At 39.1% G+C, this 22,713-nt stretch overlaps 1 protein-coding gene across 3 annotated transcripts in view; it reads right to left on the bottom strand.

Moving 5' to 3' along the window:
* Window positions 1–185: 185 nt before the first annotated feature.
* Window positions 186–22,713, bottom strand: part of COL8A1 (collagen type VIII alpha 1 chain) — a 171,723-nt gene continuing 149,195 nt past the window's right edge. For 2 of the 3 annotated variants that reach the window (XM_059687961.1, XM_059687959.1), the window contains exons 4-5: window positions 7,714–8,038; window positions 186–4,755 (exon numbers count right to left, since the gene is read on the bottom strand). In XM_059687961.1, the coding sequence (XP_059543944.1) occupies window positions 2,846–4,755; window positions 7,714–8,038 (2,235 nt within the window). In that variant the 3' untranslated portion in view covers window positions 186–2,845. The remainder of the gene's footprint in view (window positions 4,756–7,713; window positions 8,039–22,713) is intronic. The other variant, XM_059687962.1, reaches the window with a different exon arrangement.

The following is a 22,713-nucleotide window of genomic DNA, read 5'->3' as shown; positions in this document are numbered from 1 at the left end:
GACTGGCGCTACCTTGAATCCTAGGTTGCTTATGCTCAGAGCTGTTATGTCAATGAGAAATAATTGTCCTATTTAAGCAATGATTTTTTTTAAGTCTCTGTTTCATCAGCTAATTAATACATTGGAGGATAAAAACATGAAGCTCAAACAGTGTCAGCTGAGTGATATGAACAAAATGAGAAACATACTTTTAAAGATATTTAATAAGACTTTTTAAAAAATCAGTACAAATATTTAAATACAAAAATGATTTGCTGTTGACAAGTCTCAAATCTATCATGGAAACTCGAAAAAGTTACCAGTCTATTCACTGCTCATGGTATTCTGTAAAATATTTGAGAACAGTCACCCACTGCAAAGTTCTTTCCCCTTGATGTCATACTGCTTAAAACTCTGTATTTAAATAACAATAACGCCAGTTGGGTCCTTTATTCCATGGAAAAGTTCTAGTTAATTTTGAATGAAATAGGGATTGTAGTGCTATCCCTAGACTTTAGAATGCTTGGTTGTTTCTTTTGGTTTTACACTAATGTGTTAACATGGTGTGCAACACACAAAAGAGAAACACAGACACATAGATAATTATTTAAAACTCTTCTTTAAATTAAATGGAGTAATTCGTTTGCTCTGAGATTAGCACCATTGTAGAATATACAGTATCTGGCATAGCTTTTGCTCCTGCACCATCTAAAAGTTAGAAGCATATGCCTGATAATACACACACATACACACACACACACAAGCAATTGAGTAACAACCAATAAATAAGTTGGAAGGTATTTTGAAAAGTGAAGTTTGGTTTTAACTAAATAGGTACTTTCTTTCTTTCTTTCTTGGTGGAACTAAAAAGCCCATACATGTACAGATAAATAACAGTTTTACAAACCAGCTGATCTGACTTGCTTCCAAGCCATTCCGATGCAGCTGTTCAGCAGAAGGAGCCCCATGAATCCACATTGCCCCCACAGTCTTCAGTCCCAAACCAGCATCCTCAGGACCAACCCAAAGGATATTTGGCCACATAAATGCTGTCTGCTTTGAACATACAGGTTGGGTGGGATATCTTTTTGATGGGAAAATTTTGTCATACAAGTAGCAGTGATAAGAAATCCTGTGGTAATGAACTCATTTCTTTTTTTAAAGAGATTGAGAAGAAATGGTGTTCATGTACCATATAAGGGAAGAGACAGATATTAGGTTGAGGAGCATTTTCTTGATGGTTAAAATAATTCAGATTTGACATAGACATATTTCCATGTGTGTTTATACCGTATTTATTTGTGTCATTTCCCATCTGTAATGATCCCTGTAACTCCTCATTCTTAATTTCGAGGAAAAGATACAAGATAGCACCACTATAACTTCACATTATTTCCCCCAGTGGCTTAGTGACAGCAGTAGACTCATTGCTGAGTGGAAATGCTTTGTCTGTGTTTTGAGACCAGATTTGAATGCTGGGAGGAGTTAGCGTGTACCTAAGTGAAAACCTGGAACAATATTTATTTCTCCCTTTAAACCTTTATTAACTCTTGCCTTGTGCTGAGTATGGGATGACATGAAAAGCATGGGCTATCATTGCCCTTTGGTATTAAAGCTTTTCCACAAATTGCTTCTAAAGAAACAGTTCTTTTCCTATAATTTTAGTACCGACATCAGGAAATAGTACATTTACTTTTAGAACTTCAGCAATTATTTTTTCAGCAATGTAATTCGGAAAATCTACATTCCTCCTCCCCCCAAAAAATAAAGAAAGGATGGCTTGGATTTTGGAAATTGACTTTGGAATCTCAGATGGCACACCAATTTGCATGTGTACTACACAGGGAAATTTCTTTGAAATATAATAGCTCCTAAGAAACATTGATATCCCCTTCATTTGTGTGTGTAGGAAAAGAGGGGATTTGTTAAATATGTAAACACAATTAATAACTATTGATAATAAGCGTTCCACAAAACTGGGAAGTTATGGGCGGAGAAGGTTTTTTCTTTCTTTCTTACGACTTCTAGGTGTTTGTATTCGTTGGGCCATAGTAGAAATTACACACAGGGAAGAAAAAAAGAAAAAAGCAGGAAAAAAAAAAACCCATACCAAAAGGAACCCTTGAGGAATAAATGAGTTAACTGCTGCTCATGTCTCCCAGGTGGTCCTTAGCTGCTTGTGGGGCACTGTCTAAAGCCCCACCCAGTGCTAGGCACAGAGGTCACTGAGTAAACACAACGGCTGATTGGTTCTTCTAGGGACACTAGACACACAATTCTGAGTAAGACTCCTGTGGCTAAAGGACGTAGCCTCTGACAGGAGACAAAGAGCCCTTGCAACTAAAGCCCTACCATGGCCCCGCCCCCTCCCACCAAGGCAGGTAAGGATGCAGAACTCCGCCCCCACGTTCCATGGCAAAATCTCTGCACAAATACAGAGGAAATCATGCAAGTAAATACGGTATGTAATTGTTATCATTGACCTTTCTTTAAGCCATACTTATAAATATTTAAAAGTAAACAACATGAGTGACTTTCATTAGCTATGGTCTTTCATACTGAAATATTTTGACTGATCTGAATAAGCAGGTTATCATGGAAGCACATAACATAACAGCTAATATGATTCCAGTGGGTACAACACAAGTGTCAGTACTTGGTACAGAAATCTATCCCATCATTTTCCATTACAAGATGCTGTGCAGAGCATTAAACATGCATCTTAGCTTTTATTTGTACATGGTGGTTCAACATTTCACTTAAATATAACTTTCCAACTATATAAATGTTTTGAAGCAATTACGGTTTTCATTTGGATTTCCATGTTCTTTTCTTCTATTAAATCTCTCTCTACTTCTTTTCTTTTTTACATGGGATACAATAAATATCCTGAAAAGGAGGAGTGGACGTACTGCCCGGCGTACAGCCCCGCGGCCTGTTCTGAGGGCATCTGGAGGAACACCCGGTCTCCGGGCCTGAGCAGCAGCACCGCGCTCCCCGACGCCTGGTCCAGGAAGCCCTTCTTGTACTCGTCGTACGTGTACATCATGGGCTCGTTGTTCTTGAACAAAGCAACCCACACGTTGCCCCCCTTGCAGTGAACGTGGTACGCAAAGTAGTAGACGCCCGGGACTTCGCAGGTGAAGATGCCTGTCTGCGGGTTGTAGTTCTGTCTGCCGTTATAGAGCAGTTTGTCAAACTTCACTGGGGCCCCCACGGGTGGGAAAGGTGCAGTCAGCTCAGCGGTAAATGCAGGCATCTCGTAGGCTGGCCCTCCGTTCTTGCCTTTCTTAGCCCCATAGGCATGGGGGGGTTTCACTCCATCGATTCCCAGCCCCATATCTGGCAGATACTCTCCCTGGGGTGGTGGTGTAGGGGGCATCGCAGCTGGGGGCCCTGGGGGCCCTGGAGGGCCTGGGGGCCCCGGAAGGCCAGGCTGGCCTTGAGGACCCAGGGCACCGGGCTTTCCTGGGGGGCCATGAAGTCCTGCTACTCCAGGCTTCCCTACTCCAGGGAACCCGGGGGGCCCTGGGAGGCCCGGTTCCCCTTTGGGGCCTGGAATTCCAGGTGGTCCAATGGGGCCACTAGGGCCTGCAATACCCGGGATGCCTGGGGGGCCCTGTAAACCCTGATCCCCTGGGATTCCTGGTTCTCCCTTTGGTCCAAGCAGACCTGGAGCACCAGGGAGCCCTGGCAAACCTTTATGCCCAGCTTCCCCCTTGGGCCCTATGGGACCTGGCAAACCCCTTATGCCAGGGGGCCCCACTTCACCAAGGAAACCTGGCTTCCCTGGGAAGCCTTGAAGCCCTGGCTCCCCCTTGGGACCTGGTGGCCCCTGTGGCCCTACAACCCCACCTTCTCCTTTGGGTCCGGGAAAACCAATAGCACCTGGAGGGCCCATAGGACCTGGGATTCCAGGCAGGCCTGGCTCTCCTGGGGGACCCCCCATTCCAGGGGCACCTATTGGTCCTTTCTCCCCTCTTGGTCCAAGAGCCCCGGGGATACCCCCTATGCCCTTATCGCCTTTGGGTCCTGGGAAGCCTGGTTTCCCGATCCCTGGAAGGCCTGGGGGTCCTGGCAGCCCTGGCAGTCCTTGCTCCCCTTTGCCACCTGGAAATCCTGGCTGGCCAGGGATCCCATCCTGGCCTGGTTTTCCAACTCCAGGCATCCCAGGAGGTCCTTGAACCCCTGGTATCCCAATAGGGCCTTGTGGCCCAGGTTCACCTGGAGGACCTGGTTTTCCCAGGGGGCCCTGGGGCCCAGGGAAGCCTGTCACTCCTGGTTTGCCCACTCCTGGAAGCCCGACGGGACCAGGAGGGCCATTCATCCCCGGAGGACCCTTCAGGCCTGGCAGACCTGGCATCCCGAAGCCCTTCTCTCCTTTAGGACCCTGAAGGCCTGGAGGGCCTGGTGGTCCTTTGAGTCCTCTCTCACCCTTTGGACCTGGTTGCCCTGGTAACCCAGGTCCACCTGGCTTGCCGATGCCAGGAAGTCCGTGAGGCCCTGGAGGTCCTTGTGGTCCTGGGATCCCCTTGGGCCCCATCTCCCCTTTGGGTCCAATTTCACCTTTTGCCCCTGGCATTCCCATGGCTCCTGGCTTTCCTGGCATCCCAGGCATACCTGGCTTTCCAATTCCTGGATAGCCCTGTGGCCCGGGTTTTCCTTTGATTCCAGGTATCCCATGACCTGGTAAACCTGGGGGCCCAGGTGGTCCTCTTGGGCCTGGCTCTCCACGAGGCCCTTGTTCCCCTCGTAAACTGGCTAATGGTGCTTCTACTGGGAAAGAGGAGAGAGGGAGAGGGAGAGAGACAGAGAGAGAGAGAGAGAGAGAGAGAGAGAGAAGAGGAAAATATTGATTATCCTTTACTTTAAGGGAATCATGACAATGATTATTTACTTCTGGCACACTTGCCTATGACTTATTGGAAGACAGAATAATGCACTCATTTTCCAGGTCTGTAAGTTATCCGTACTCAAAGGATAATCAAGATGATAATATCTTCAACATATTTGAGATAGTATTTTTGAGAATTGATATCTTTAGCTACTTTTGTCAGCATTGGTTAAGTGAAAAAGCCAAAAAGTAATGAACATTTTTCCAAGTATAAAACTTGGAGATATTATGGTGTGTTCACTGTAGATAACCTAGAAAATTCACAAAAGGGTAAAGAAAAATCAAAGTTGATAATCACTTGACATTTACATATATATTACCATCTTGTGTTCTAGGTATTTGTGTGTGTGTGTGTATTTTAAACAATGCTGGAGTCATTCTTCATTTTTATTTTTTCTACTACTTGTTATATTGTATTTTTTCATGTCCTTAATATTTTTTACGTAATCATTTATGGCAAAAATATTTTCTCTTGTGCAAAAATAAGGTATGATGTGGATGATGAAAGCAATTATGTGGACTCAGAAGAACTGAAGCATTTTATTTTGTTTGTGGTTTAATAACATCTTTCACACCTATCTTCTAGAGTCAAAGAGATTTGCTTAATTTCTTCAATGTACTGCAGATTTCCTAAGCCTCAAACATTCATTCTTTAATATGCTATTTCTCACTTGCAAATTTGGGTTTTAAACAGGAGAAGGGAATAAAATACTTTATGCGGGAGACTAAAGCAAACAGTAGTTAGCATATTAATACAAAATATATTGGAATACCAATGGACTTTGATATTCAGCACGACTGAAAATCAGCATAATACTGCCCTGCTGTGGGCTCAATGGCTCAAGGCAATTTCCTAACCTGATAATCCTTATACTGTTTACCAAACTTTACCTTTGATCTGCCTGTATGCATTGCTAAAGGGCAAATGTATATTCAAGTGAATAAAAAAGCAAACGGGACCCAGAAGTTGGTGTGTCTTTTCAAGAAAGAGGCTCCACCTGGCCCCCAATGCCTTCTAAATCCCTATTTCTTGTATAGCATTTTCATTTGTGCATTGGCCCCTCCTTCAGATCCTGAACCCTGCTGCGAAGGTCGAGGCAACTTTATGATTTTAGGATACCAAGCAGTGTGGATAAAGAATGGAGCTGGGGTTAAGAGCAGGAAGTTCAGCTTTTCTTCCTGGTCTTTAAATGAGATCTTCATTGGGTCACTTACACCATCTGCACAGTGAGAGTAATAACACCCTCACACAAGATTAGGTAGTGGATGTGAAAGGTGCTATCGAAATACAAAGCATACGTTAGTATAAATGATTATGCTATGACTTGCAGAGAAACAGAACTCTGGATTCCCCCATGCTCCTGGGATTAATGGACAACATAAAGAAGTGAAATTTATGGTCCCAAAGTCTTATTTCAACCAGTAGTTGCATCTTAGTTTTGATCATTGTATTTTTCACTGAGCTACTGTCAGGGAACAAAATAGAACCACAGCACTCCCATTCTTTCCAGATTCCCTGACTGAAATCTGGTTCCCATCTGAGTAAGTGCAGGAAGTGCCAAAAGCCAGGCAGGCCATTCAAGAAAGGGAGGAAAACAAATGGCCGAGATCATCTCCGCAGCAGAATATCAGCTCCTGAAGAAGAAAATTGGGAACACTGCCTCCATTACGCTAGTAGGCATGATTAGAGTACTATTAAGTCATGTTATTTCTGACTAACTATAGAAATGATCTCTGAAAGCACAGTTTTGGCCTGTTATTTCTAAGCAGCATGTAGCTACTATATCAAGGGAACATGTGAGGTAGGATCTGTCTTATTGATCAGGAATCCCTGGTGTCTAGCACAGTGCCTGGAGCTTACCCTGCTCTTACTTAGGGTTTGTTGTGTGACCAGCTCCAGCAATTCAAAGTTTTTACGGTGCTTTAGCATTAACTCAGCACTTTTATTTACCTTATGTTATTGATTCTCTTAATAATCTTACTTTGCAGATGAAGAAAAGTAGTTTCAGAGAGGTTAAATAACTAGGGCTCCCTCCCTCATTTCTGGCCTCTGGGCGTCCAGGCCTCTTAGTGCCAAATCCAGTAGTTCCCAGAAATAAAGCTTCTGCTTCTGCATGGACCGGCGAGATGGCCTCCACTTCCTTAAAGGGAGTTGCTACTCTGAAGCAATTCCTTCCCTACAAATGCTAGGTTTCCTAGAACTCCTGATAAGCCGGTTGAATTTATGTGAAAGTGATAGGCAGTTTATAGGTGTTGAATAAGCTTGCCTAGAAAGTAATAGGAGAGATTTTCAGGTATCATCTCTCCGTACAATCTATACTTATTCTCCTGTTGATTGATTGACATGTGTGGTAACTTAATTAGAGCAGTTTTAGAAGCACTTGCATTTATCTAGCACCTAGTTCACAAAATGCTTTCATGTGATTTTTTTTTTTTTTTAAACAGGTCCATACAGCACTGCTCTCCTAATTCAGAATGCTGGTGGTCCCCCAGCATATAGTCCAGTGCGTGGCACAAAAATAGATGATTGTTAAGTAATTTCCAAATGCTTGAATAAATATGTACTGAATGAAGAAATAAACTATTTGTTATTAAGTATGTTTTCTGTCATTTGATGCTGTTAAAAGAAAGCACAACATAAAATGGTAATTTTGTCTGTATCTTCAAGACTTGGACTTTTTGAGGATAGAGTTCAGAATACCCCCATTTAGTGAATGTTAATAATATATTCTAAAATAAAAATTTCTAAAATTTAGCTCCCCTGCCCCCACCCCAGCCAAACTCATAGTTTAGAGTTTTGGAAGGCTGCCGTTCTATAACAGCCCAGGATTTGTTGTTACCTTTGCCTTTCTTGGGAGCTGCTTCCTTGCCCATCCTTGGCATCGGCTGCATTTCCTTCATATATTGGGGTAGATGTGGATACTCTTTACCATACTGCATATGGGGAAGCTCCTTGCCCATGGTAAGGCCATCTTTGCTCAAAGGCATGTGAGGTACTTGCTGGCCTAGGGGCTGGTATTGTGGAATCTGCGGTTGGATCTGAGGAATTTGAGGCAGTGGCTTGATCCCATAGTAGGCACCGGCCTGAGTGAGCCTGATGGAGCCCAGGGAAATGGTAAGCAGCACTCCCAGCAGCTGCCGAGGGGCAGGTGGCACAGCCATCACCTGTGGGGAAGGAAGGAAGGCACTGACATGTTGAAACCTGCAGGCCAAGTCATTGGATTATAGAGAAAGAAAGAAAAACACACAAGAAAACAGTCTTTATTATCAGAACTTCATGAGCAGAAGACTAATGGACAAAGTTTAGCTTTTAATAGACAAAAAAGAAAAATGAAAAACAGAAAAGAGTAGAATCTGTCAAGTGAAGGCAGTTTGTAGGACAATCGATTGTAGGAGAGACTGCGCATTGCCCCTGAATATCAGTTCTGCCTTCTTCCATAGTATTGTTACCCCTGATTTTCAGCTGGAACAGAGCAGCCTAGAACAAATACCCTGACAAAGTTCTGGCCAATTGGATGTAGTTGTAATAGGGGCAGCTCCTAAGAAGTATCCTAAAGATGAGTGGGCATGTTCTTCCTCTTCATCCTTCCTGCTGGCTAAAATGCCTGGAAACAGATCAGACACCTTGGACCGTGAGGTGAAAGATGCGCACTGAGGAGCACCATGATAGAAGAAACCTCAGCCCTTGTTGAACTTGGAGGCATCATATTGATCCCTAAATTTGGAATTTGCTTATTAAAGAGAGAAACAAAGGTCTACCTTCTTTAAAACATGATTCTTTTGGGTGTCACACAGTCACACTAAATTTAATCCTTACAGATAGAGTGAATTTTCCAAAAGGAGGTGAACTTGGCGGCAAGTCAGGCTTTGTTAGTAAGTGCCAAAATTATATTCTGAATGGAAACAGTTGATAATTTATAGGCTAATGCCAGAGGCTGAGATTCCTTTGGCTGCTTCGGTGTGGTCACAAATAGCTATAAATGTTAAAGAGCAAACAACAACAAAAACTGCAGAAGTCTGAATTGTAAAGTAAGTTCTTCATGTGATAGTCCGAAAATGTCATTACAAAAATCACTATCATAATTATGCGCATACAGGGATGTTATTTCTTCTTTCTTCTATTTAAATGCTGTGAAGTCATTCATGTAGAATTTGGCTAATTGGATTTGAAGTCCATTAGAATTTATCTTTGTACTATTATGAAAGAAAGGAGTTTACAAAGCAAATTAGTTGTATAAATAAGATAGAGATGTTTAAGTACTCATAAGAATAAACTGTTTCTAATCTCTTTAGTAACACCCTTTGCTAATCAACAGTTGACAGAATAAATATAAATGGGGCTTACGTATTTGTTTATAAAAATGAGCTTGAAAAGCTCTCTTGAAATGCCTAGGGCTGAAGATCCAACAGTCCAGGGAACTGCAGTGTTCCCAAATACCCACTAGAGGGCAAGTGTGGTACACATTGAAGTCTGTCCACTTATTCAGCCCCAATGCTAACACCAGATACTTTGCTCTCACTCCTTATTAAGCGATTTAATTAAAATCTGAATCCTAAGTGGAGCCATCATAATGCTGGAGAGGTGTGTGTGTGTGTGTGTGTGTGTGTGTGTGTGAGAGAGAGAGAGAGAGAGAGAGAGAGAGAGAGAGAGAGAGAGAGAGAGAGAGATTTTTAATGTATCTTCTGGAAAACAATTAAATAAACTTCTGTCTATAAATAATTTAATTTCCATTCTCCTGAGAGTTTGTTTTCTTTTCTGCTGCCTTACTTAACTCTGGAGCATAGTTTTCCACTTTTTAGAAAATGTGCATTGACTTTGCAATATCCTATTCAAAAGTAATGCCAAGAGTATGAACAGGCTACAGAAGAATTGTTTAATAAAAAGCACCTAAGAAAATATTTAAAGAATCCCTACCACAAAATTTACTGCTTTACAGTTTTTGTAAATATACTAACTAGGGGTAAAAAAAATGAAAAAATATCTGTCAGCAAAATGATTTATAAAACTTTCTCCATTTCATAAGTTATAATAGTCTCAAGGACTGTTTATTTCAAGTGTTCTCTAAAAAGTTTATGTACTGATAAAATGGGAGAAGATAGAAGGTTGTTATTTTCTGTCCTTCTAAGAATGATTAATTGTCATAAACCATTTGGATAAAGCCACAAAAGTATTTCTGATTTATAATGAATAATAGTCACATTTATTTCAGGTGAAAAAAGAACACTTGCTTGTATGTATTAGCAATAATTTATTGAGTACTTACCAGAAACAGTGTTAGACCCACCTAGGGATTACAAAGAGGAATATAATATGGTCAGTGGGCCCTGCCCTCAAGGAACTTATAGTAGGAGTAACAGATGTGTAAACTATTAATGAGTAGCAAAGAATATCCAGGAAAAAAAGTGAATTTCCCTTCCACTTCTGTTCTTTAGAATCTAAAATCCCTTCCCTTTGAATCAACAACTTTCCCCATTTTTCTTCACATTTTTCCAGATATATTTTATGAATATGCACATATAATATATACCCCTTTAAGACACAAATTACAGCATACCACACACACCACACTATTCCTTACTTTTTTTTCACTCAGAAAACCGGAACTTCAGACTTTCTCATCTTAGTTTGGTGTCTCTGAACAGAATCCTTTCAACTTTTTCATTTGTTGAAAACAAGACTCAATTGTTTTGTAAAATCTCATCTGGCTCTAACATTCAGTGTCTGAGGCAGTCACTGGAGAGGTGAGGTATTAATCCATACCAGAAATACATGGTAATTCTTGGTAATGTATATGCTGGGACTTAATTCTACCTTTGGGGATGAATTAATTTAATTATTAAACCTCAAACTTGTGGTGCTGTATTTAATAAGCTAGCATGCTTGGCCCTTATCCTTCCATCAATTCAGTGGATGTGTTGGATTATACTCAACAATCTTTAAACCAGGACAATCTAATGAAACACTGAAAAACCGGAAGAAGGCAAATGCCTGGAAGAACCCCAGTTGAATACCAAAGGCCAGCGGGATCCTGCTTTACCACAATTATTTCCTCTTGCAGGCTTGGCCTTTCTCTCTTCAAAACCACCTCCTTTGGTCTGCCATCTGAAACATTGCTCTGACTTTTTATTTAAGTAAACTTTGTTCAGTTTTAACTTGAATATTTATGTAGGAGCCCTAGTTAAAATTTACCGCTTGACTTATCCTTACTAATTTCTCTCTTGTCCCCGAGGACATTTTTGGTGGTCAAAGTGGTGTGGTGGTTCTCCCCGAATCACTGAGAAGAACATCAGATTCATGTAACACTATAAAAACACCTGGCGGCAAGAAGGAGACTCAATTCTGCTGGAAAGGAACAGGGGGAGTGGGTTTTCTTTGCTCTCTTTTCTTTTTCTGAGGATGCAGAACACAACACTATTTAGAGTTCTATCTTAAGTTTTATAAATTTCTATTTGATAATGTATATGTGTGAATATGCATAAACATATATAATGTGTGTGGACACTGGCTCTTGGCCAGCCAAGCTGGCTTAGTAATGGGTGTCATGTCACTTAGGAAAAGCATCAGGGAAGCCAAGAGACCTGGAGTTGAGTCTGTGATTCCCCATGTCTATGACCTTGGGCAAGTCCATTGTCTTCAGCCTCAGTGGCCTTACCTATAAATTAGAAATTCTAATCTCTGCCTCTCCCACAGAGCTGTTCAAGGGCACAAATGATAACATGAGTTCTTTGTGAGCTGAAAAGCACTATTCAAATTTATTTTTAATGGAGTGTGACCAAAAAGACAAATCAAAACCAACTGAAATGTCAAAGATTTTTCAAAGGAGGATACCAGCCAAAGTAAATGTGAGGTTAACTGCAATAATGATAAACCTGACATGAATAAAAAACAATGGCCATTAAAATGCACATATTAAAAATGGCAAAAAAAAAATTAGTGGAACCAAGACAATAATTCATTCTGGTGTCAGAGTGGCCAATCCTAATAATCTTGAACAGTCCTAAATGGTTTCCTATATTTGGGCAGGGCTGCAGAGCGTTTCAGTTTCCTCATGTGACCTATAATGTTTGTAACAGAATAATGTGATATATATTATTTTAGACGCTCCTCAACATTTTATTTGTACATTTATCCCCATGAAATTTTAGCTTGCTGTCCAAAAGAATGCTTAAGTATTTAAACTTCCAGACTTTGCCCTGAATCCAACTTTCCCTTCCACATGGGGCTGACACAGCGTGCCTGTGTAAGTGCATGTATGTGCATGCGTATCCATGCTGTAGGTGGTGTGTGCAAGCCTCTCCCTTCTGCTCCTAGTAGTCTTCCCCTGTGCCCACTCCTAGCCCCCTTGAACAGGGCTTGAAGTTTCTCAAGGCCTCAGATTCACAACACCTGAGGCAAGGGAAAGTCAGGAGAATCCGACTCCTCCACTCACCAGAAGTATCTTCTTGGCTTTTCCATGCCTCTCAAAGAAAATTCTCTCCTGATGGCATTTCTTAGGACAATTCATTCATTCGATATTTATATTTTTACTTTTATTTATATAGATATTTATATTTACATGTTTATGTATATAGATATTTAAATTTAGGAACTGTTCTGGGTTCTGAAGATAGAGTGATAAATATGAAAGATGAGATTCCTGAGCCTATTGAACTTTCATTCCAGTGGGGAGACAGGCAATAACCAATATGAAAAGTTTTTCATTTCATATTGAGTGATATGAAGAAAACAAAGCAGGATAAAGGGCTTGAGAATGACTTAGGGTAGAAGACACCGTTTTGGAAAGGGGAAAACATCTCTGAGGAAGTACATTTTGAATAAAGATCTGAAGGTTAAAAGGTTTTATCTCTCTTAAGACACAATACTGAAAAAAAGCCTTATTTATTAGAATGGGAGTTGTAGGTACCTTTCACTAATGGAAACCCCTGTTTCAAAACTGTATTCCTCAATATATCTATCCTCATTTTGACCTCTTTATTTATATGTTCTTTTTTTCCCCCTAAGGGATTCTTCTTCTCTCTCCACATTTCAGTCCTACTGTTTAGTTTGCTAGGCTGCCATAACAAATGACTTCAGATTGGGTGGCTTAAACAACAGAAATTTATTATCATACAATTCTGGGGGCTGGAATCTGAGATTAAGGTGCTGGCAGGGTATGTTTCTTTTGAGACCTCCTTGGTTTGTAGATAGTCACCTTCTCCCAGCCTCTTCACATGGTCTTCCCTCTGTGAGTCTGTGTTTTCATCTCCTCTTCTTATAAGAACATCAGACATATAAGATTAGGGCCCACCCTGGTGAATTCATTTTAACTTAATTACCTCTTTAAAGACTGTCTCCAAACACAGTCACATTCTGACATACTGGGAGTGAGGACTTCAACACATGACTTTGGAGGACACAACTCAGCCTAATTGTATGTACTATTTATTTAGACCCGTGGTTGGCAAACTGCGGTTCGCGAGCCACATGCGGCTCTTTGACCCCTTCAGTGTGGCTCTTCCTAAGCCTTAGGAGTACCCTAATTAAGTTAATAAAAATGTACCTACCTATATAGTTTAAGTTTAAAAAATTTGGCTCTCAAAAGAAATTTCAACCGTTGTGCTGTTGATATTTGGCTCTGTTGACTAATGAGTTTGCCGACCACTGATCTAGACCAATTAATTCCTACCTTTTCTGCAAAATCTTCCCTACCTTCTCAACCATCATTATTCTCCTAGTCTTATTGGAAATTTAACAGCTAGTTAACTATATTTCCAATGAACCTTATGTTTTTTTTTCTGTTGTTCTTGTCCATTAGACTGCAACATGATTAAGCTTCTGGAGGACAAAGAAAATGTGTGGTATTCTCTTGACTTTCTCAATATTTATTAATGGATCCACACAGTCAAAACTCTTAGTGTTGATAGGGGCTTTAAAAAAACATCTAATTCAGCCTCACTACCCACTTAGAATCCTGCCTACAACAGATGCTGACAGATAATCCAAATATTTCCTTTTGAATCTTAATATTGATGGAAACATTCATAAGGCAATCTATTACCTGGTGTAAATTTTGTTGCTATTTTTATTATCTGAGCAGCTTGTAGAAGAGACCTACCTTTTTTGATTCATAGATGGCAGAGCACATGTAGCTGACATTTAGTTGGGGGTTGACAAGGGAGCATTAAAATATGTATCCTAAAATTGGCTCAGGCAAAAGATGGATGGTCACATGTCTTTTATTGTCAAATAAGCTCACCTTAAGGTGCTTTGACTGATGATGTGTAACTTTGCTGCATAATTGCTTAGTATTACAGATATTAACTACTTGGGAAACTATGTTAACCCCCTTAGGTTATGGTTTTATTGCCATTTACAATATTAATAGTTTATCCAACGTAGCATTATCTCAGTATTCTTTTTTTTTTATCCCAGGTTTTTAATATGTTATTTGAAATAAACTTTTTCATATGTTAAATAAAACTTTGATGTGCTCACTTATGGGTGAGAATTGTGTTTTTAACATTTTGAGAATTAGGCTTTGATGGGAACACAAAAAGTAGACAAAAACCTAAATATACCATGGGTTGAATGAAATGCAGAAAAACAACGCAGGAGATGGGAAGGAGGTGAGCAATTAATATTTGTTGAGATGCTGTGCCTTTGAAATCCATTTTACTGTAGACACAGAGCTGTGCTTGGATGGGTAGCTCTTTGGTTTTAAAGGAAGATAGAAGCAACTCTAAATAATAGAGGGCAGAGAAATTTGGCCTTCTGGGAGCTTCTGGAAGAGATCAGTTGTGAGCAGAGATGATTGCTAAATAGGGAAGAGTCAGAGAAAAAATTTCCAGTAGAGGAGCAGTCAGAAAAGGAAAATTCATTCCGGTGGGCCTTTTATGTTTATTATAGACTCTTTATTGTAAATTCGCTCCCTAATCTCAGAGATAAAGAAACCCCAATCTTTCTGAAATAAAAAAATGATTCTGTTCGTGGGAAGAGATTTTTTGGGGGTATGCAGAAAAATGATCAATGCTGTTCCAGTTTGACATTGGGCAGAATTAATGTTGTATATGAGAAAAGCATAATGAGCAGGAGACTAGGGGAGAAGAGGCAGTGAGTATCAAAGTTATAATGATATTAGCTAAGTTTTTAAGGACTAGCTTTATTCCAGACAATGAATGTACTTCACATAAGTTATATAATTATTTCTTATTAAGCCTCTTTTTACACATTAAACTCTTTCAAATGATATCTCTCCATCCTGTATTTATATAATTGATTATTTTACTGAAATTCAAGACTTACATGTTAAGTTAGAAATTTAAAATTCTTATTTGATGACTTTTAGGAGTTGTCACCCAATATATGAGCTAACAACTCTTTCTACTTTGTTTTGAAAGATACAGATTTATCTAACTATATTGTCACTTTTATTCATTTTGTCCTCCAAATATTAAGCCTATCTTGTTAGTTGAAATAAAGAATTTCTCTTTTACATAGGATGGACCCCTTATTTTTTGCTTTGTAGACCAGGAATACAACTTGGAAGGTATTCATGAAATCAGAAAGCTGCTGGCAAGGTGAGTATGTTGAGATGGAATCCAAAGAAATAAACCTTTCAGATGTTGGTCAATCAATCCAATGAAGGTCATGGGCAAGACCATCCAATAAGCATGCAGTAATTTTAGTCAATCTTCACACTTACACTTATCAGGACTGACATAAATATGAAATAGAATTTAAACTGCATGCTTCACTCATGAGTCTTGAATTTTGCTATAATTAAGAGTAGACAACGGGTACCCCACCTGCTAGCTATCGGCAGAGCATGACCTCATGAGATATAAATTAAACTGTGCTCCTAGCTCCAGAGATGGGCCACCCACCGCATTCCCAAAGTTCTCCTGAGGAGGCGATTTGACAACATTCCCCAGTAACCAATTGCAGGATTTCGCAGACCTACGTTAATTAATATCTAATCTCAGTCTTTTTTGCTGAACTTTAAGCTCATTTCTTCTTTTCCATTCTCAGAGGAGGGGGGAAATATCTGGAAAATCTTATCTTAAAATAATAGCTCACATATTTGAAGTCTGCAATTAACTCTTTGATTCTCTAACTGAAATCAGGTCAGCTTCTAAATAATTTATAAAACCCTTGGGAGAACCCCTAAAAGAGAAAGCTCTAAAGTGGAATTCTGTATTTATTTATTTATTATTTATTTATTTATTTATTTATTTATTTATTTATTTATTTCTACAACATAAAACATCATTGTTCTCAGAGTGAAAAGCACCTCAATTCTAGTTCTGATCTAATCAAGTCATCTACCATAACTGGGCATTAGTTCCCTCATTTACGCAACAGAAACATTGGCTAGTTCTGAAATTTTGTAGTAGCTGTGAACATAAATAACTTGTCCATGCTTCACTGAGAAATGATTTCATAAATGGACATGTTAAGGCCTTTTGGATATTATAAAGTTAGATCAATCTCATACTTTCAGTTATTTTTCAATATTTCACTTTTCTTGACCAGAAACCAAAGGAAGAACTAAAGAAGAAAAAAAAAGTTTAAGGATAAAAAAGTGATTCATAATTTTTAAACCATACTAAAAATTGAATAAAAATTGAAGCTTATTCAGAAAATTAAAAAAAAAAAACCATCTACAGATGATAAAAACTTCCTAAAATGTGTAGGCTCAAAACTTCTCCCAGAGTTAAGTCATTCAACAAGTATTGATATATGCTTCCTGTCAGAGGAATGACAGATAAATACAAAGGATGCACCTTGGGAAGGGAAGTGGGCAGTGAATAGGTGTGACATATTCATGTTTCAGGAGCTATAATGTTCATTCTGTTAAGAAAACTGAAGACCAAATGTCTAGAGGCAGCTCTATAGTATAGTAGATGATGATAATGATTCCCAAGAATAAAGTCCTCCCTAAGGAAATAAAACTCTCATTATTCATAGAAGACATGGTACTGTACATAGGAAACCCAAAATATACCACCAAAAAACTACTAGATTTAATAAATGAATTTGGCAATGTAGCAAGATACAAAATCGAAACCCCAAAATTGATGGTGTTTCTATACACCAATAATGAATTCTCAGAAAGAAAAACTAAACAAGCAATCTCATTTACCACTGCAACAAAAAAATTTAAGATACTTAGGAATAAACTTAACCAAGGAGGCAAAAGACCTGTACTCAGAAAACTACAGGACGTTGAAAAAAGAGATAGAAGAAGATATAAGCAAGTGGAAGCATATACCGTGTTCATGGATTGATAGCATAACCATCATTAAATTGTCCATACAAGCCAAGGCAATCTACAGATTTAATGCAACCTCTATTAAAATACCAATGGCATATATCACAGAGCTAGAACAAATGCTCCAAATATATATAGGGAATCAAAAAGACCCTGAATAGCTGCAACAATCTTGAGAAAGAAAAACAAAGTTGGAGAAATCACAATACCAGATTTCAAGTTATACTATAAAGCCACTGTAATCAAAACAGCCTGATACTGGCACAAGAACAGGCATATAGGTCAATGGAACAGAACAGAGAACCCAGAAATCTCCCCAAGCCACTATCCTCAATTAATATTTGATAAAGGAGGCAAGAGCATACAATGGAGTCAAGAGAGTCTCTTCAGTAAATGGTGTTGGGAAAATTTGACAGACACATGCAAAAAAAAAAAAATGAAACTAGACCACCAACTTACACCATACACAACAAGAATAAACTCAAAATGGATACAAAACTTAAATATAAGTTGTGATAAAAATCCTAGAAGAAGCCACATGCAGCAAAATCTCAGACATCACTTGTAGCTATATATTTACAGATATGTCTTCTAAGGCAGAGGAAACGAGGGAGAAAATAAACAATGGGACTACATCAAAACAAAAAACTTCTGCACAGCAAAAGCAACCATCAACAAAACTAAAGAGAGCCCACTACTCCATAGGCCTGGAGATGTGTAGCAAGGTAAATTCCTTCCTGGTATGATCTGAGAAGGACTGGAGAACACTCTGTCATTCACATGAGCATCTTTCACCTCTATGCACAAGTACAATTGTGTAAGCAACACAATATAAAGCAAGGATGTTTCCAGATCTTTGCAATAAAGAGACAGATATGAGGCAATTTCATCTAATGTAATCCATTGAACTGGATATTGAAAAAATATTTATTTAGAGCCAACAATAATAAGATATATGTCAAAACTATAGTGCGTTATGTAAAAAATAAATTTCATGGCACATTTCTTCACCACAAGCACTTTTATCTCAACTTATACTCTTGTTGAGATCAATGGGATTGCAAGTGAATTTCAACCAAACAGGACTCAGCAATGTCTTTGTCAATTGCTTAGTTAAAACTTGGTGGTTACTGAAGCAGCCCTTTGTAAATAACATAAATGAATAGAATAAAATTAAGTGATAGAATTATGCTCATTCCCAAAATATCTAAGGTCGTAGAGACTACAAAGTTTAAATCAAGTTAGGCAAAAGGAGTTGGGATTCAGGGCTGTCGCTAGGTGTGGGAAAGAGGGAAAAGAAGGAGATGACTTGCTTATAAACTCCATCTTTTCCTGAGGAAGAGTGTCATGTGAGAAGCGCTTGCCTTTTCTCCTTGTCTGTAATTCTGTGTGCCTTCTAGATCAGTGGTTCTCAACCTTCCTAATGCCGCAACCCTTTAATACAGTTCCTCATGTTGTGGTGACCCTCAACCCACAGGTTGAGAACCGCTGTCCTGATGGTTAATTATTGTTCAGTATCACAGTCAAGAAAGGTTGAGAGACCAGGTGAAACTCAAGTGAGTTAGTGGTGTTTCTTACTATTAAGAATGTGGAAGTGTAAACTGGTGCCATTATGGAAAACAGTATGAAGATTCCTAAAAAATTTAAAAGTAGAACTGCCATATGATCCAAAAACCCCTCTTCTGGGTATTTAGCAGAAGAAAGTGAAAAGACCAGCTCTAAAAGATATCTGTACCCTCATGTTCATTGCAGCATTATTTGCAATAGCCAAGACATAGAAACAACCAATGAATGAAACGATAAAGAAAATGTGATATATACCAGTATTAATATAATATATTAAAAAGTATGAGATCATACCATTTGTGCCAACATGGAGGGACCTTGAGGGCATTATGCTAAGTGAAGTAAGTCAGACTGAGACAGACAAATACCATATGATCTCACTTATATGAGGAATCTAAAAAACAAAACAAACCCGCCCCCCCGCCCCCCAAAATGAAACAAACAAACCCAAGTTCATAGAAACAGACGCCAGATTGGTGGTTGTCTGAGGAGGGGTGTAGGAGAGGGAGGTGGGAAAAGTAAGTAAAGGGGGTCAAAAGGTACAATCTTCCAGTTACAAAACAAAGCCATGGGGATGTAGAGCATAGCAACTATATGAAAAAAACGTTTTGGAAGTTACATATCAAGGGCAGTAGGCTCAGTTCCCAGCCAGCATGGGCACTTCCTGGAGGGAGAGCTCTTTGCCACCGTAGATGGTTCTCCAGTGCTTTCTGGGATAATGTCAAGGAAGGACGGAAAACACGCAAGTTCTCTTTTCTCTGCTCCATTCTGTTTGGCACTTAGCACTAACTCCATCAGTATGTTCAGAAGATTAAGTGAGCAAGCCAACTTCCTGTGCTAGCATTCTCATTTTATTAGCAGGCTATTATGGCAGAAGGCTGTTCATTTTGGTATTTTTATAGGAAACTGTGAAACAAACAAAAATTCCCCGAATCAAGGAAAAAAAATCCTAGCCTTTTCTAATCTCTGCATAATACTAAAATATTTTATTAATTACATGTCTCTGTGGGTGCATATGTGTCTTTGTGGGTTTAAAAGTGAGAGTTAGAGGGCATGAGGTAGGCAATTGTTGACATTTTTTTCCCCCCACTTTTGAGCTGGTTACTTTTTTGGTTCAGTTGTTGAAGTTTTATTTAGTTAAGATTACTTTGAGCCACATAACCTTGAATGACTTGGTATTAAAAATCAATCCCTAGACTTTCTATCACACATGGGCAAAACATTAAATCAAATCGATGGCACTTGGAAATAAAAATAATTTCTTTCAAAATTGCCCCCTTCCTCCAATATACATAGACTAATCTCCAGTGAGAATAGCAATTCTACAAAGTTGCAACATTTAGCCCTGATAATTTTGGAATTATAAAAGAACTTTAAAAACCTTGAAAATTTCTTGGGGAGTAAAAATGTGAATTTGTTTATTCTCTGTTGCACAGTTCAAGAATAGTAAAATCATTCTATAGGACTGTTCCCAAAAAATGAATTTAAATGAAAAAAATGTTAGTTCTCAAGCTGAGGCTAAGCCTAAAACACCAACTTGTGATAAATTGTCAGCCGCAAAGAGGGCAGTCTCTTAAATCCATCACTTTTCAACCACAGCTCCATCTAGATAATTAGCCCACGTGGTAACAGCCTGTCCTTTGAACACAGGCAAAGCATTGAAAGCAACCAAACCACAGCTATCTTGGTATTGGAAGTTCCATTTCTTTAAGGGGTGGAATTTATTTTGAGGGAGAGAGAGATGGATGTGCTGTCTGGGAGGAAAAATCGTAAGGTTTTCACAGTTAATTTACTGAACATTTTTCAGAGAAAATGGAAGTTGGAGAAAGGAAAAGACAATGAATTATGTAATAAATGCCAGTTCTTGGGGCTATCTAAGTTAAGGAGGCTGGGAGTGTGGAGAAACTCTTCTTTTTATGAGCAAAACTCACCACAAGGCACAAAGAATTTACAAAAACATGTAATTCCACTGATAAACATGTTTTGCAAAGGTTATTTCTTAGGATTTAGAGTGTGAACAGGAAATTGAATTGGAGACGAAAGAGTTAGGTGTAGTCACTTCTCTGTCACGATACCCTTGTGCACCTTTCAGTATCTTTTCTTCCTATAAAATGAAAGAATTAGATGGAGACGGGGAGCCCAAACACCTGGAGGAAACAGGGAGATGAGAGAGGGGGGAGTTGACCGGCCTGAGTTTGTGGGAACCAAGGAGCATTTGCCCTATCCTGTGGGGCAGTTGTTGAACCACTCATTTGTATGTCTTGTTTGGGCAGGTCTCTCAATTTTTCAAGAGAAGCCATAAAGCCAGGACATTTTGTGAAATCTCTTCATTTGAAATTTTAGTTCATTTAAAACAACAATAACAACATTGTCTCCTAGGAATTTTTTTAAAAATATCAATTCAGTGAGCAATATCTATGCTGTAGGCTGCTGGGTGTCTTTGTACCAGATGGTTTCTAACTTCTCTCTTGTTTATACCTTTATTTGCATAAACTTCTAACTCCTGGCAATGTTTCTTTCCACCATGTCAGTTGGTTAGTTTAATGACTAAATTCAACAATCTCATATTGACTTTTTAGGCAATACTATATTAGTAGCTAAGTGAAACAAGGACCTACTCTCAATACAAAAAATATTTTCATTGATTTCAGAGAGGAAAAGAAAGGGATAAAGAGACAGAAACATCAATGATGAGAAAGAATCATTGACTGGTTGCCTCCTGCACACCCCATACTGGGAATTGAGCCCACAACCCAGGTATGTGCCCTTAATGAGAAGAGAATTGAACCGTGACCTCCTGGTTCATAGTCTGATGCTCAACCACTGAGGCACGCTGGCCGGGCTAGCTTTGTGATCTTAAGCAAATTACTAAACCTCTCTGTGCCTCCTTTTCCTTACGATAAATTGGAGATGATGATAACATTACCTGACCTATGAAGTCATTGAGGAGATTAAGGGGATTAATACAAGTGAAATGCTTAGAAAAGTGTCTAGATAGAGTAAGTACTCGGTGTTAGCTATTGCTTAAAGGAGGAGGACAAAGAAGAGGATGATAAGGAAGAGGGGAAGCAGTAGTGGAGGGGATTATGAGCACATGGTCCACAGCATTTTACATTATTGCAGTCCTATTTTTGAAGAAGGTGATTGAAGGTGATTTTTGTCTTCACTCTGCTCCAGACCTATTATGAAAATTAGGCTGGCCAATTGCCCCTTTGGTGAAATTTCAAAGAAAGGTGAGGTAAAGATAAGTGGTAATAAGTGGGTAATACGTATTTTGTCTGTGTTCCTGCCTCTCAGTGCAGCCTGTTTACCTGCTTATCATATGCAAGCTTCTGACTTCCCTTCTCTCAGTGAACTGGCCACTCAGTAGCCTGTTTTTGTATTTACTACAAAGGGCTTTGGCTTTGAAATTCACAGAACCAAAGATGCTTCTGGAAGGTGATAGCAGCAGGCTGGCCTTGTGGGAGTAGTTACAGAACTTAGGCCATTTAAATTTAATTTAAATTAATTATTTAAATTTTTCTGCTATGAACTTTTAGGTCAGAAAAGTAATGAGCTTACAATCACTGTCTTTTATCTGCTTGATCTTTCTTTGCTATATTTGGAGACTTAAATAGTAATAATAATATCGTATAGTTAGTACTTTAGTATTTATCATGTTCTAAGACTCATGCCTGAAAGATTCACATCCCCTCCTACCATAAACCCTTGAATAATTCAAAACTACCTTGAGTTTTGTATTAAAAAAACAACACAGACTCAATTCAATATGTGCTGCTTTTGTAGTTAGTGCAAAGTAGTAACCTCAAATCCAAAACACCACATAAATCCAAACCGTATTTAGCCGCAAGTGTATATATTTAAATAGAAAACATTAGTTTCCCTCCTCCCCCAAATGAAACAAATTGGTAATATATTTTATTTTGAACAAAGAATTTTGGTCATAAATTCTGGGAGCTGGTTATGAGGTGGGGAGCTCCATAGAAGAGTTTTCTCAAGTGTCAGGAGAGCTAGGACCAGACC

This window comes from Myotis daubentonii, chromosome 3, assembly GCF_963259705.1.
Source record: "Myotis daubentonii chromosome 3, mMyoDau2.1, whole genome shotgun sequence".
In the NCBI taxonomy this organism is placed as follows: Eukaryota; Metazoa; Chordata; class Mammalia; order Chiroptera; family Vespertilionidae; genus Myotis; species Myotis daubentonii.
Note: the sequence above shows the minus strand (reverse complement) of the source record. Positions and strands in the feature narration are given on the sequence as shown.